This window comes from Oncorhynchus kisutch, linkage group LG19 (genome assembly GCF_002021735.2).
Source record: "Oncorhynchus kisutch isolate 150728-3 linkage group LG19, Okis_V2, whole genome shotgun sequence".
Lineage (NCBI taxonomy): Eukaryota > Metazoa > Chordata > Actinopteri > Salmoniformes > Salmonidae > Oncorhynchus > Oncorhynchus kisutch.
This window is the reverse complement of record NC_034192.2, coordinates 4,700,106-4,716,297: the sequence shown is the minus strand read 5'-3', so window position 1 is coordinate 4,716,297 and position 16,192 is coordinate 4,700,106. Positions and strand designations below refer to the sequence as shown.

The 16,192-nt window shown below is 47.4% G+C and overlaps 1 protein-coding gene across 7 annotated transcripts in view; it reads right to left on the bottom strand.

Moving 5' to 3' along the window:
* LOC109864522 (liprin-alpha-2) overlaps positions 1 to 16,192 on the bottom strand; it is a 223,912-nt gene that overhangs the window by 41,773 nt on the left and 165,947 nt on the right. For 3 of the 7 annotated variants that reach the window (XM_031798037.1, XM_031798036.1, XM_031798044.1), the window contains exons 5-9: positions 14,507 to 14,581; positions 8,716 to 8,826; positions 4,900 to 5,133; positions 4,056 to 4,202; positions 1,987 to 2,121 (exon numbers count right to left, since the gene is read on the bottom strand). In XM_031798037.1, the coding sequence (XP_031653897.1) occupies positions 1,987 to 2,121; positions 4,056 to 4,202; positions 4,900 to 5,133; positions 8,716 to 8,826; positions 14,507 to 14,581 (702 nt within the window). The remainder of the gene's footprint in view (positions 1 to 1,986; positions 2,122 to 4,055; positions 4,203 to 4,899; positions 5,134 to 8,715; positions 8,827 to 14,506; positions 14,582 to 16,192) is intronic. The other 4 variants (XM_031798040.1, XM_031798042.1, XM_031798041.1 and 1 more) reach the window with 3 other exon arrangements.

Here is a 16,192-nt window from a genome sequence, read left to right as displayed (position 1 = left end):
AAAATCACATTGTAGGATTTTTTATGAATTTATTTGCAAATTATGGTGGAAAATAAGTATTTGGTGAATAACAAAAGTTTCTCAATACTTTGTTATATACCCTTTGTTGGCAATGACAGAGGTCAAACGTTTTCTGTAAGTCTTCACAAGGTTTTCACACAGTGTTGCTGGTATTTTGGCCCATTCCTCCATGCAGATCTCCTCTAGAGCAGTGATGTTTTGGGGCTTTTGCAGGGCAACACGGACCTTCAAACTCCCTCCAAAGATTTTCTATGGGGTTGAGATCTGGAGACTGGCTAGGCCACTCCAGGACCTTGAAATGCTTCTTACGAAGCCACTCCTTCGTTGCCCGGGCGGTGTGTTTGGGATCATTGTCATGCTGAAAGACCCAGCCTCGTTTCATCTTCAATGCCCTTGCTGATGGAAGGAGGTTTTCACTCAAAATCTCACGATACATGGCCCCATTCATTCTTTCCTTTACAAGGATCAATCGTCCTGGTCCCTTTGCAGAAAAACAGCTCCAAAGCCTGATGTTTCCACCCCCATGCTTCACGGTAGGTATGGTGTTCTTTGGATGCAACTCAGCATTCTTTGTCCTCCAAACACGACGAGTTGAGTTTTTACAAAAAAGTTATATTTTGGTTTCATCTGACCATATGACATTCTCCCAATCTTCTTCTGGATCATCCAAATGCTCTCTAGCAAACTTCAGATGGGCCTGGACATGTACTGGCTTAAGCAGGGGGACATGTCTGGCACTGCAGGATTTGAGTCCCTGGCGGCGTAGTGTGTTACTGATGGTAGGCTTTGTTACTTTGGTCCCAGCTCTCTGCAGGTCATTTACTAGGTCCCCCCGTGTGGTTCTGGGATTTTTGCTCACCGTTCTTGTGATCATTTTGACCCCACGGGGTGAGATCTTGCGTGGAGCCCCAGATCGAGGGAGATTATCAGTGGTCTTGTATGTCTTCCATTTCCTAATAATTGCTCCCACAGTTGATTTCTTCAAACCAAGCTGCTTACCTATTGCAGATTCAGTCTTCCCAGCCTGGTGCAGGTCTACAATTTTGTTTCTGGTGTCCTTTGACAGCTCTTTGGTCTTGGCCATAGTGGAGTTTGGAGTGTGGCTGTTTGAGGTTGTGGACAGGTGTCTTTTATACTGATAACAAGTTCAAACCGGTGCCATTAATACAGGTAATGAGTGGAGGACAGAGGAGCCTCTTAAAGAAGTTACAGGTCTGTGAGAGCCAGAAATCTTGCTTGTTTGTAGGTGATCAAATAATTATTATCCACCATAATTTGCAAATAAATTCATTAAAAATCCTACAATGTGATTTTCTGGATTTTTTTCCCTCATTTTGTCTGTCATAGTTGAAGTGTACCTATGATGAAAATTACAGGCCTCTCTCATCTTTTTAAGTGGGAGAACTTGCACAATTGGTGGCTGACTAAATACTTTTTTGCCCCACTGTACATAAGCAGTGTTGAAATGACTTCTCCTAGAATATGATGGCGTGGTTAAAGTAACTGTCCAGTGACAATCTCACTTTTAAAAGTTCATATTCTGTTAACTCATACCCAAATCATTTTGCTGACTCATCCTATACTCATATTTGTGGCCAAAGCATTAATTGGAAAAGAACACATAAAAGACCCCACCTCTGTTTGAAAAATGCTTGCTATTTCCTCCTGGAGGATGAGCTGGCCAATCAGCGGTCTACTTGCATGAATATTTTATATGATCGGTATACGCCCACACCATGCGGTATGCCCACAACATTCCAACACAGTAAATATGCTTTTTAACATAATTAATTTCAATTTCAAAAAATTGGGAAGGAAACTATTTCACTCATATTGTATTTCATTTTAGGTCATAATTCATAGAAATCTGGAAGCACTGGAGTTACTTTAATGATGGGAGCAACGTGTGCTGCGTCTGTGTTTATGTGTGTGTGACTGTGTGTGTGTGTGTGTGTGTCCTCTCACCTTGGTGAGTGCTGCTATCCTCTGGGCCAGTTCAGCCTCCACCTCTGGCAGGGTCTCAGCCTTTCTCATAGTCTGCTGCAGCTTCTGCTCTGCTATCTCCAAACGCTCCAGCAGCTGCCTGTTCTTATCCTCCATCTGCACACACACACACACGCACACACACGCAATGCATGCACAGGGAAACACACACACAGAGGAAAACATTGTGACTTATGACCTCGTCCCATATCACACATGGAGTTCCACTCAATGCCAATCTCAAGAGCATTATCTGAGTATTTCTGGACAAACTCAGTCACATGTAATACATATAGAACAGAATACAGTATACATACCACAGCCGACGTGAGTAAAACATTTAAAAGTGTTAACCCTCCCCGGCTGCGTCCTCAGAGCATGCGCAGACCAGCTGGCTGGTGTGTTTACGGACATTTCAATCAATCCTTATGAGTGACGATTCGATACCTATCTAGATATAAGGGCTCCAATACGATATAGGAACGATACATTTAAGTGTGAAACGATTCGGTGCATTCAGTTTGAGTAGAGAACGAATCGATGCGATTTGATGCGATACGATTAGCTGCAGAAACATTTGTTGCATAAACACATTCCTTTTGACATTCAATATCTGCTGCTGATGGAGCTCATGAGCTGGGCCTCTCTGAGCTGAATCTATCTATTCTGAAGTGTGTTTGTTTGTAAATGATGTATGTCTATGGTGTATGTACTATGTAAGGCACCTGAGCTGAGCCACCCCACTATCAGATTAGGGGTGGCAATGTTTTTTGTCCCCCCCACTTTGGTTCTGAAATCACCATCACCCACTTGTCATTTTTGCAGATTGTGTTTGATCTAGTAATGTATCAATATGTATTGTTTACAAATAACCTATGACATGGGCAATGAATATACAGCACAATTTTGGATTGTGAGTGCGCACTGGAGGCCTAGTGCGTGGAGCTTGTACAGGTAGCACCAGACTGGTGACACGCACTTCAAGGCGAGTGCGGGGAGCCGGCACAGGTTGCACCGGACTGGTGACACTCTCCTCAGGACTTATTGCTTAAATGTGAACAGAGTACTTTCTGTCTAGCAATGCGGATTCATGTGCGTGTGTGTATATGTGTGTGTTCTCTATAGCTTGGCTATTTTTAAAAATGAAAATCCATCTGCCTTGAGCTCAGCTGTTGGTGCTGTATCTGTGATTGCTCCCCCTCCTTAATCATAACATTATTCACAATACCAAATAGCCCAGGCACAGAAACCATGCACATCCACCCACACAGCATCTTCAAGTAGCTACAATAAAAACCCTGACCAATACGCAAACGACTCAGCTGGAGTTAAACACAATGTCAAGATGTCCTCTCGTTTCAGAATGTTCTGAACTCTTATTAATCAAAGACGAGAGTTATCCTTCATCCACTACTGGCAACGAACGCTGTGTTATTCTCCAGATCGCAGGGGATTTCAGCAAATATGTATGCTATTGTAACTACGGTACTCCCTTAATGTAGAGAACGATCAGCCTCCTGAGCCCATGGAGATCTGCTTTAAACCAGAGACGCCAGATGGGATTGAGTTTTGTTAAACCAGAGACGCCAGATGGGATTGAGTTTTGTTAAACCAGAGACGCCAGATGGAATTGGGTTTTGTTAAACCAGAGACGAAAGATGGAATTGAGTTTTATTAAACCAGAAACACCAGATAGAATTGAGTTTTATTAAACCAGAGATGCCAGATGGAATTGAGTTTTATTAAACCAGAGACGCCAGATGGATGTAAGTTTTGTTAAACCAGAGACACCAGATGGAATTGAGTTTTGCCTTAGCGATAACATGTACTAAAGGGCATAGTTGTTCTAGGTGGGTGGAACCCACGGTGGGGACACTTCTGATTCCTTCTGGGTTGAGACCCTAAAACCAAAGTTTAAAGTGGGTCAGTGGAGACCACTGCTGTAGGTTAAAGTATCCCTCAGATGCTGATCTTAGCTCAGTTTTGTATCCCCCCAGCTCCCCCACTACTCTAATGGTTAAAGTTAGGATTGGTGGAAGAGGGTAAGTGACCTGTCTGAGGAAGGCTTCCTTATTGGCCAGCTCATTCTCCAGTTTGTCACTGATGTCGTGCAGGGAGGTGGACTCTCTCTGGGCGCTGAGGTACCGCTTCTCCAGAGTGACGATCCTCTCTTCCATGTCCTCCTTCTGACACATAGCCTGTAGGCACACACACACAGATGTACATGTACAATGCACAGACACACACAGTTGAGTACATTTCCCTCTCAACAGCACAAACCGTATCTCCCTAAATCTCCTCCGGTTAATTTCCTGTATGGAGTCTCAGTGAGTGTGTGTATAGAGGGGAAGGAAATGTCCTCCAGCGTTGTTATGATATAACACTGTTCTCAGACAGTGGTAATTACTTAAGAGGGCTGGGCTGATAAAGGATCTGAGATCAGTGTACTAGCTGGATCTCACTCCCTGAGCCCAGCCTTCCATCATCATTAGCAACCAATAGAAATCTCAACCAGGGCTAGCCGCTAGCTAGGTGGACCAAGAGCCAGGTCACATTCTGATTCACATCACTGGATAGATATTCAATTCTCCTCCAAATCAGAGGGGCCAGTGATTGTGTGACTATAATGGTCTGCCTATAGCACAGGACAGATGAGAAGAGTCCATCTCTGAGTACCAATGGGTAGAAAGAAGCATGGATACATGACTTTTCCGAGAACCCTCCAGATTGTCTGAGGCAGTAACTCCTCTCTAAGTCGTCAGAGAGGAGGTTGAGGGAGTGAATGCATAGGTCCCTCATGCTTGTTAATGTATGTTCTCAACAACCCTAACTCTCAACTAACTGTGTGTGTGTGTGTGTCTCCTTAGAGAGTGGGTGCATCTCATTTGAATGTACCTCTCTCCTCACCTCTTTGATGTCCCTCTGGTACTTGGTACTCATCTCCTCTGTCTTGATGAGGTCCTTGCGTGCGGTGTCCAGCTCCTGCTCCACCTCGGAGACACGGGACGACAGGGAAGACATGCGCTCCTTCATCTGGGCCAGCTCATAGTTCTGCTTCTCCAGCAGGTCCTGCAGCTCCACCACCTGGCCCGCCTCATGGGCCGACTCCATGGAGCCGTTGGACAGGCGCTGGAGGACCAGGGGGAGAGGGAATGAGAGAGAATGAGACATTTAACCAGAAGTTTTGACTCTTACTGTATAAACTCCATTTCCATTCAGTCAAATCAGTAGCTAAGTGAAGAATAAAAAATAAAAAATAATGAATTTCTAAATGGATTTCAAAATTGCTTTTCAGCTATTTCAGTTTTTTGTGGGTTGATTTAATTGAAATAATGGAATTGACCTTAACCTTGTAATACAGCGCTTTTCTACCAACTCAAACTGTTTTAGCTAGCTGAATTGAAATGGATGACCTGAAACAACATCATTTCCAGTCAAGCCTTCTGCAGTGAGTGCTGAAGTACAGGCTGAGAGGGCCTTGAATCAGACTAGATCCCTCTTCAGACCTCTGCATTTCCCGGTGGAGAAACATAGCTCTAATACATTTAGGAGCTGGAGGTTGTTGGCCCCCTATTCTGGTTTTATTTCAGATGGACACACAGCCAGGGTGACGGAGGCACTATAAAGATTACTCCAGACTGCATTGAGAGATTGGTTTGGCACTTGCATTAGGAATATGATTTGGTTCGACTCTGGGAGGGAGGGAGAGAGAGAGATACACACAGAGAGACACAGAGAGAGAGACACACAGAGAGACAGAGAGAGAGAGACACACACACACAGAGAGAGAAAGAGAGACAGAGAGAGAGAGGGAGGGAGATAGAGAGACACAGAGAGAGAGAGAGACACACACACACACACAGAGAGAGAGGGAGACAGAGTAGAGAGAGAGAGACACACACAGAGAGAGAGAGAGAGAGAGAGAGAGAGAGAGAGAGAGACAGAGAGCGAGAGAGAGAGAGACACACCAGAGAGAGAGAGAGAGAGAGAGAGAGAGAGAGAGAGAGAGAGAGAGAGAGAGAGAGAGAGACACACAGACAGAGAGAGAGAGAGACACAGAGAGAGAGAGAGAGAGAGAGAGAGAGACACAGAGAGAGAGAGACACAGAGAGGGAGAGAGACACAGAGAGAGAGAGAGAGAGACAGAGTAAGAGAGAGAGAGAGAGAGAGAGAGAGACACAGAGAGAGACACAGAGTAAGAGAGAGAGACACAGAGAGAGGGGGAGTTATGTTTTTCTTTTCCTCTCCCTCTCTCTTTCTGTCTGTCTCTCCTCTCCATTCTCTCTTTCTTCTACACCCCCCTCTCTCTCCCTCCTCTACCCATCCTCATGTACCAGGGCCAGCTGCCCATCCATACCCATCCATCTGGCCATACAGCCCTAATTGAGCCGCTCTCCCTACTGCCTGTGATCAATGATTCACTGTGTAAGGCAACAGGCCCCGTTAAATCAGCCCACTGGTTTTAATACCAACACATCAGTCTACTCTCATAATGGACAAACCTTGGGATTTATCTTAGCTTGGCTTTTAGTGCAGGCTGGTTTGAGCTTTTCCCAGAGATAACAATTTATACAGCCGGTTCTCGAAATAAAAACTTCATTGCGGCGCGTCTGAGAGTATACTCGTAAAGCCTGCAGGGAAGTTATCCAGTTGGGGACGAGGTGGACTTGACACTCGTAACAATGCCTTTAGGAGGGATTGACATGGAGTTAAACATTGTTTCTCCATCGAGGCAGATTGATCTGGTAGGGAACAAGCTACTGTGCACTGTTTCCTTTTGCTAAATTAGACCCGTTTTATACGTCTAGCTGTCTATATATCACAGCAACTTCACAGCGCTGCTAAATTTCATGTCAGTGGCTTGGGCATGTCAGTAAAAGCTAGCCTAACTTAGGTTTTATCTTTTGAAATGGCTAACTGTAAAAGATTACCGCTATGGTTAAATCTTCTTGGTCTTAGTATTCAACAGGAAATAGTCTGAGTTTCGATCACTATATAATATTGAGGCCTTGATGGTTAGAAGTGCAGAGAGTGAAGGGAAAGGCCATGGTTGCCTGACTGCACTAGCAGGCTCGTCAGGTAAAGCTAGCTCTATGCCCCGCGTCATGATGTGACCTGTTGGTTCATTCCTGACGACTGTTGTGTGTTCACTCTACTCCAACACCCTTCTACCCAGGAGCAGTGAGACAGAGAGGAGGGCTCTGCCCCGCCCCCCCGGGAGGAAGTAGCCCTGCAGATCATCCGTGTCACTCCCTCTGGATGGAACATTAACGAGGCTGCCATGACTACTTCTGGATGGAACCTTAACGAGGCTGCCATGACTACCTCTGGATGGAACCTTAACGAGGCTGCCATGACTACCTCTGGATGGAACCTTAACGAGGCTGCCATGACTACCTCTGGATGGAACCTTAACGAGGCTGCCATGACTACCTCTGGATGGAACCTTAACGAGGCTGCCATGACTACCTCTGGATGGAACCTTAACGAGGCTGCCATGACTACCTCTGGATGGAACCTTAACGAGGCTGCCATGACTACCTCTGGATGGAACCTTAACGAGGCTGCCATGACTACCTCTGGATGGAACCTTAACGAGGCTGCCATGACTACCTCTGGATGGAACCTTAACGAGGCTGCCATGACTACCTCTGGACGGAACCTTACAAAGGCTGCCATGACTACCTCTGGACGGAACCTTAACGAGGCTGCCATGACTACCTCTGGATGGAACCTTAACGAGGCTGCCATGACTACCTCTGGATGGAACCTTAACGAGGCTGCCATGACTACCTCTGGACGGAACCTTAAAAAGGCTGCCATGACTACCTCTTCAAACCTCAGCATGGTGACAGTGAGTGACTCCCCTCTCACTAACCCCAAGGAGGGTGTGTGTGACGGGGAGTTTCAACCTTCCAACCACCCTCATCCCCACCCCCCTACTCTGCAGAATGACAGGCCACAGACAGCTGTCGCCCAGTCAGGCTCAACTGAATCGTACACTCCTGACAACGTGTCCCCATCACGAGGTGCAGCTCATCCACGAGCCTAGAGATTCAGCTCACATCCAAACCATGAGACGAGAGCTAGAATTGAATTGTCATTGATGTTTGTTGTCCTGCAGTAGCAGCCTCTGTGAGACTAAGACACTGTTGATTTCTGCATTCTAAGTGCTGTATTGATATCTGAGAGGATTGGGAAATTCTCTACGCTTTGACTGCTCAAGGTACTGTGCTTCACTCTGGTCTGACTAATCATGGAAGTGTGGATGCATTATGGGACATTTGATCTCAGACCATTTGTATGCAGATGTAGTCAGAAGTTTGGGAGCTCCAGTATAATGGAATCTGGTGGGGTCATAGACAGTACACATCACCTGATTGTGGGTGTCCTTCACGCTGCCTAGCTGGCTGCTCAAAGACACTGTGCTGACAGTGAAGGCCTGTATCTATCGAGCTAGTGAAATGATAACATGCTTGATACCACGATGATACTGATAACACAGACTATGAATGGACAACTGTGTTGAAACAATGAAAATGGGGGTTGAAAGTATATATATCCGACAGGTTTACATTGATGTGAAAACTGAAATGTTGAGTGTTAGCCCTGTCAACGTAATGATAGTAACACATGAGATAAATGATCAACAATAAAAAGCTGTGGATATTGACAGAGAAAAAGAAGGACAGTAAACGCAATGGACGCCCACCTTGCTATGTACCTTCTGGCTGGCATCAGTGCCCTCCAGCATGTCCTCTGACCCGTCCCCTGACGCCACCTTCCTCTGGATGTGGGCATTCTGCTCCCGTAAGGCCACAATCTGCAGAGAGGGACACAGGACAGAGATTAATACACAGGTCTAGAATAACACAGCAGAGATCAGCCTAGCTGTCAATCACACTTGCAGGCATATGCACAAACGTGCACGCAGGCACAGATATGCACACACACACACACACACACACACACACAATTGTCAGCTCCAGCCAGCAGTGAGGCTGTCCTGTCAGTGCCTGAGGGGAATAAAACTGATGCGCAAATGTATTAAGGTCAAGGGTTAGGATCTCATTCACTTTCCGAAACACAAACAACCTAAATATTTGCTCAACGACAGCTAACAGCTTATTTCTTACTGTTACAGCTCATCTGTGTAGAGATTTCTGGAACATTACTCTGCCAGTTAAGTCATGTTATGTCTAGGTATTAACGTGATCACTATGATTATCTTGTTCCGCGAACCCCTCCTCTCTCTCACCTGAAGAATCTGGTGTTCACTCTTAATCACGTTGCCAGGGGCTACAAACCAGTGACACGACAAGCATAATGAGGTTTTCCCCGTCAGGGTCGGCTGATTAGGAAATAGCCGGGTAGAGACACTGTTATAATTGTCCAAATTGTTGGGACTATAACCTATTCTTGGACAACACAAACAGCACGGTATGCATTCCTTTCTGGAGCCCCCTCACTTCTAATGCCCTTTTACACCATCGCTAACGACAAGTGACAGCAATGCCAGGGAGACTACATGATGCCTGTAGGGTCAGCCTTCAGAGAAACCTCCCAGACCTTGAAACTAGGAGGAGACAGTCATTGTTTTATGATGTGCTAACCATATATATTTTTTTGCATAACTGTCATGTTTTTTGCGTGTGAAAATATTTGTAGAAAAGCCGTGATCTTACTGTATGACAACTACAGCAGAGAGATGCACCATGTCAGTGTCATAAATACCTGTAGCCTGTCACTATGCTTTCCAGACACCTCATCCAGTACACAGTCAAATATTAGTGTGCTCACTATCCATTATTATGTAATCATGAGCACAGACATCGCCAGATTTACCATAAAGAACAGACCCAGTTGGGAGACAGACAGGGTATGGTAGTGTGATTAAAATGACAGCATGCTGCTATTACCACTGATCACAGGATCTTTTTTAGGCTTTAATCTCAGGATTTCATCTGGATTTAGGAAACAAACCGACCTTGTTTCCCCCATCGGAGACGTCAACATTATGACGCCAATGAGAGAGGGAAGAATCCAGGAAGGATAGTGTAGCAGCCTATGACAGTCATGAATCTACTGTATAAGAGTGTATTTTGCTAAACATGGCAATACATCATACTACAGACTGAGGCAGTGCTGCAATAGGGCCTTCCAGTCCTGATCGATAAAAGCCACACAGTAGATCAGTATTACTGCTATTGGAATGCCATCTCTGTCTACAATAAATAAGTTAAGCCGGAATATTTGCCGGACATTTCCCATTTGTGGGAATCCCAGATCTATCACTTGGCTGTGTCTGCACCCCGGAGAGACCGACATAATTACATTTCTCAGAAGGAGGCGATGACATCACAATAAAACAACACAGTGAGAGAATCCAATACGGTTGCCAAGTGTTTCACCAACCTCGTCAGTTGTGCTGCGTTCAAGACTTAGAGGGCATTCAATGACTCCTCCATCAGTAAACAATGATTGATGTGAAAATGCGACACATAACTGCCTCTGCCACTGTGGTCAGAAATAGCCTTAAAGCTATACAACTATAAAACACCACTTTTTACAGCACAGATGGAGGCACTCACTAGACGCAAGTATTACATTATTTTCATTCTAAGAGGGCAAAGGGCAGGGAGGGATTATTCCACAATTACAATGGAGGATTCCCTTTAATTAAGCCTCAACAACATCCCAGCACGGGGTTTGAGATTTCATCCACAGACAGTGGATTTGCTTGCTGCTGCATATTGCTGCCTCTCTCTCCCCCTCTTTATCTCACTCCATTCTTTTAATGAGGGGTGCAATTACACCTCCTTATGTTTAGGCCGGACCATTGGGGTGCGTCTGGCATTTATCATTTACAGAGATCAAACGGTCGGCTCTCGGCATACTCTCACACACACACACACACACACACACACACACACACACACACACACACACACACACACACACACACACACACACACACAGAATGACGGGTGATAGACTGAGCCATGCTGCTGTGGCTGCTCTCAAATTAGAAAAATTAGAAGTTTAATGAAGCAAATTGAAAGTGGCCATCTTTCCCTTTGATGAAGTCCTAGTTCATCTCAACTCATCAAAGCCCAGGAGACATCAGAGACACCAGGAGACATCAGAGACACCAGGAGACAGACACCAGCAGACATCAGAAATACCAGAAGACACCAGGAGACATCAGAAACACCAGGAGACATCAGAAATACCCGGAGAAATCAGGAGACATCAGAAACACCAGGAGACACCAGAGACACCAGGAAACACCAGAGACACCAGGAGACATCAGAGACGCCAGGAGACATCAGAAACACCAGGAGACATCAGAAACACCAGGAGACATCAGGAGACACCAGGAGACATCAGGAGACACCAGGAGACATCAGGAGACATCAGGAGACAGAGCCACAGCTAAACAGAAAGGCGCTGTCTTCCAAACTCCTATCCCTCACAATACCTTCATCTTCCCTGACTCCCTTCGTCTCCACCTCTCCGAGAAGTAATGGTCTGTTTTAGTGTGAAGGAGCAAAAGGAGATTCGACAGGAAGGTGACGTGAAATCTCTCGGTGTACAAGATTGATTTGGTGGAGCCTTGGAGCCTGGAGCAGGTTGCTGTATGCAGCAATGCCTCTGAATTAAGATCAGTCACACACACACGCACACTTGGAACCTGTTGACTTGAATCTTATAGCACCGGTTCATTTTTCACTGTATATTGACACCTTGGGGATTCCCTCTAGAATTCTAACCAGGAAACAAATAAGAGAGACCGGATAACATAGAGTAACAGAGGTTTCAGTCTCTCTCTCTCACAACAGCCTTTGTAGGATCTTACGCAGGTTGGATTGGTCCCTTGGCGGTGGACCAAGCCCAGAGGGCCCAGAGGTTTTGCGGGGAATTTATCAACCTCCTGACACATTCTACAGAATGTCACGGATCCCTCCAGAACTTTCATTACGCACACCTGGCCCCTATTCCCAGTGATTAGTAATTGTATACGTGTGTCCTTGGTTTACCATTGTCCTATCGATTATTGTTACAATGTCCGTTGGTTTGTGTGAGTACCTGTGCTGTGTGTTTTGGCTTTCGTGCCATTGTGGATTGCGCAGATGATTACAGGTCTCGTCCTGTGTGTTAATCATTGTGCCCTTGTGTTATTTATTCGAGGTACTCCTCGCTCTTTGTTTTGGGTTTCAACCCTGTGTTTTGTAAAGTGTTTGTTTGGTCTTCGTCCCCGTGCCTTTACACGGCACGCCGTAATTTGGATATAATTTTTTAAAGTATTCCGCATTCCTGCACCTGTCTCCCGATTCATTCATACCAACGTGACACAGAATCTACACCCATTCCATTTATGTGTGCCGGTTCTGTATTAAAAACAACTGCACTATTTATTTAACTCTAACGTGAAACATCATAAAGAAATCAGCTCTGAGAGAGTACGCACAATAGAAGTCAAATCTGGAACACTTAAACACCTGAGACTGAGAGGTCAAATCTGAAACATTTAAACACCTGAGACTGAGGGGTCAAATCTGGACCACTTAAACACCTGACAGTGAGATGTCAAATCTGGAACACTTAAACACCTGAGACTACGAGGTCGAAGGTCATCTATGTCATCAGGCAGTGCAGCTCCCTATGGGAGGCTCCAGGATTGCAGGTGGTGTTATCTGCAGACTGGAGCCCCAGAGGAGAGCGACTCGAGGCAGATCTCCATCCCAAATCAATTAACAGTCTGGAGCAGGCAGCCACTGGAACCCAACGTCCTCCCCGGAGGCTCTGACGTGTGGAAGTGTGGATGTTTCTATTCAGCAGTGCTTATTTAACCACAGCCTCCATCACCCACTCATCCTCAACACCCACTCAGCCTCAACACCCACTCACTCAGATGACTGTCTCACCATGACACAGCGGGAAAGTTAACCATGTATCCACTGTAGTCAAATATAGTCACACTATTTGTATAGTCACACTATTTAATCAAATAAAGACCTCTGTCTCGACTCAGTAAAATATCTGTTGAGGCGCAACACTGTACTTGGTTAAGCGAATGAGATGCACTTTACACTACATGTCTATGGCACAAACTTAGCCTCATTACAACCAGCCTGATCTCGCGAGCTTACATAAATGATTCGCTACACGGATACAGGAGAGGCCATCAGTCTGGAAGTACTAGGCTAACTCAAAGTGAAAGATATCGCCATCACACTCCTCTCATCCCCTCACTCCATCCCTAGCTTTACTTGTTTTCTATAGCCAGGGCAGATCAGTCTTTGACCAGGGTTTCATCTCACCTCCTAAGGCCTGTTTGGCTGGTAGAGCAGCATTTTAAATCTCTCTCTCCCTCCCTCTCCCCCTTATCCCTTCCCTTCCCGGCCGTGTCAGTTGTGCTTTGATCAGCCACCCCCGTCCACAGCTCATTACAGACTGGAGGCAGTTCTAATGCAGGTAGAGCAGCTGTTTAATCCCAGCTCCTTCGATGCCCTCTCCTCCTGTATGTATATTTTACCACCCCCTTCTTCTTCTCTCTCCCAACCTCTCACTGCCCATGTCTTCCACCATTCTTCTTCTCTCCCCCTACCCCTCACTGCTCATGTCTTCCACCATTCTTCTTCTCTCCCCCTACCTCTCACTGCCCATGTCTTCCACCATTCTTCTTCTCTCCCCCTACCTCTCACTGCCCATGTCTTCCACCATTCTTCTTCTCTCCCCCTACCTCTCACTGCCCATGTCTTCCACCATTTTTCTTCTCCCTCCCTACCTCTCACTGCCCATGTCTTCCACCATTCTTCTTCTCTCTCCCTACCTCTCACTGCCCATGTCTTCCACCATTCTTCTTCTCTCTCCCTACCTCTCACTGCCCATGTCTTCCACTATTCTTCTTCTCTCTCTACCTCTCACTGCCCATGTCTTCCACCATTCTTTTTCTCTCTTCCTCTCATTTCCTCCATTCACTGACGCTTACCTCTCTCTCTCTCTCTCTCTCTCTCTCTCCTCTCCTCTCCTCTCCTCTCCTCTCCTCTCCTCTCCTCTCCTCTCCTCTCCTCTCCTCTCCTCTCCTCTCCTCTCCTCTCCTCTCCTCTCCTCCCTCCCCCCTCCCCCCTCCCTCCCTCCCTCCCTCCCGCAGTGCAGAGTGGTTAATTTGGCTCCGGTAGAGCGTTAGCCTGGGGGCTCCTCTCAGCTGGAACATGACCATCTGCCCAGGCAGAGACCGGCAGAGAGAGAATGGGGGGCAGAGGCGTTACGCCACCCTACTTACACCACGGGCCAGCTCTCATCTGTCAACGCCATACTTTTTATTTATTTATTTATTTTACCTTTACCTACTTCACCCCATCACACACCGCACTCCATCTTAAGACAGAATGACTAGCCCCTGAATAGGAGTCCTCCTAAGTAGAACTGTCAACATCAAACTACTTTGAAAGTTGACTAAAACATGAACAATGATGATGCTGTGACACGTTTCTCACCTCCTGGTTGGCTGATGTCAGCTCCTCCTCCAATGCAGAGACCCTCTCTAGCGACACCCGCAGTCTCTCCCTCACCTGAGGAAAACAAAACACAACAACCCGCCATGAGTGCGTTACTGTACACAACCTCTGGTAGGACCTTACCATGGAGCTCTGCTCTAGCAGTTAATGGCAGTAGACATGTGGTTTTGAGCTCTCAGATAAATAGCACTGATAGTGTTGGAGACAACAGTGAGATATGTCTATTTATCTCTCCCCACCAACCCACCATCCCACCTCAGGCCGGGGTTGACATGATATACCGTGTTCCCGGGATAGACCAAGCAGCTCTTCCCTCTCTCCATCAGCCTTCAGCCCAACAGTAACACTTTGTCTTGGCCTTGAAGCCCTCCTCCTCTCCCCTCCTCCCCATCCCTCCTCCTCTCCCCTCCTCCTCTCGATTCCTCCCCAACCATCCTCCTCTTCTCTCCTCCTCCCCATCCCTCCTCCTCTCCCCTCCTCCCCATCCCTCCTCCTCTCCCCTCCTCGCCATCCCTCCTCCTCTCTCCTCCTCCCCATCCCTCCTCCTCTTCTCCCCTCCTCCCCATCCCTCCTCCTCTCCCCTCCTCGCCATCCCTCCTCCTCTCCCCTCCTCCCCATCCCTCCTCCTCTCCCCTCCTCCCCATCCCTCCTCCTCTTCTCTCCTCCTCCCCATCCCTCCTCCTCTTCTCCCCTCCTCCCCTCTCCTCAAAGGGGGTGAATGTACGACTTACTCTGCCTTCCTCTATGCACCATGTTGAGGTATTTGTCATGCTACTGATGGAGCATTTACTGGTGAGCTCTGTGGTGCTCCATGACCGGGGCTGTGGCCTGCTAGGATCAAGGCATCTCTGAGGAGGCTCCTAGCCTGGATTACAGGGCAGTCATCCCCCTCCCTCCCCTCCCCTCCTCCAGACAGCCCAGCAACACACAGACAGATCGTCGCAGGGCAGAAAACATCCCGTGAATCAAAAACTGATTTTATTCCCTAGTCCAGCGGCCTGGAGAGACGCGTTATAAATGATAGGGTCTGTTGTGGAGGGTTGAATAGATTACAGCAGCCGGCGTGACATCTTCCAGAGGGCTGAGGACATCAATCAACAGGCCTGAGGCAGAGCAGAGGCTGGGGCTGGGGCCAGTGGGAGGGCAGAGGCTGGGGCTGGGGCCAGTGGGAGGGCAGAGGCTGGGGCTGGGGCCAGTGGGAGGGCAGAGGCTGGGGCCAGTGGGAGAGCAGAGGCTGGGGCGGGGGCCAGTGGGAGGACAGAGGCTGGGGCCAGTGGGAGGGCAGAGGCTGGGGCTGGGGCCAGTGGGAGGGCAGAGGCTGGGGCTGGGGCCAGTGGGAGGGCAGAGGCTGGGGCCAGTGGGAGGGCAGAGGCTGGGGCTGGGGCCAGTGGGAGGGCAGAGGCTGGGGCTGGGGCCAGTGGGAGGGCAGAGGCTGGGGCTGGGGCTGGGTCCAGTGGGAGGGCAGAGGCTGGGGCTGGGGCCAGTGGGAGGGCAGGCGGTTGTGGTGGTGACTTGTGCCAAAACAAAGAATATTCAATACCAGGATGGCACTGCGTTTGCAAAGCCTCTCCATACTGTCATCAGTCAAATATACTGTACAATCAATTGAAGAATCTCTATCCGCGTGTATAATCCATTGTCCACTCAGCAAAAAGGAATAGGTAC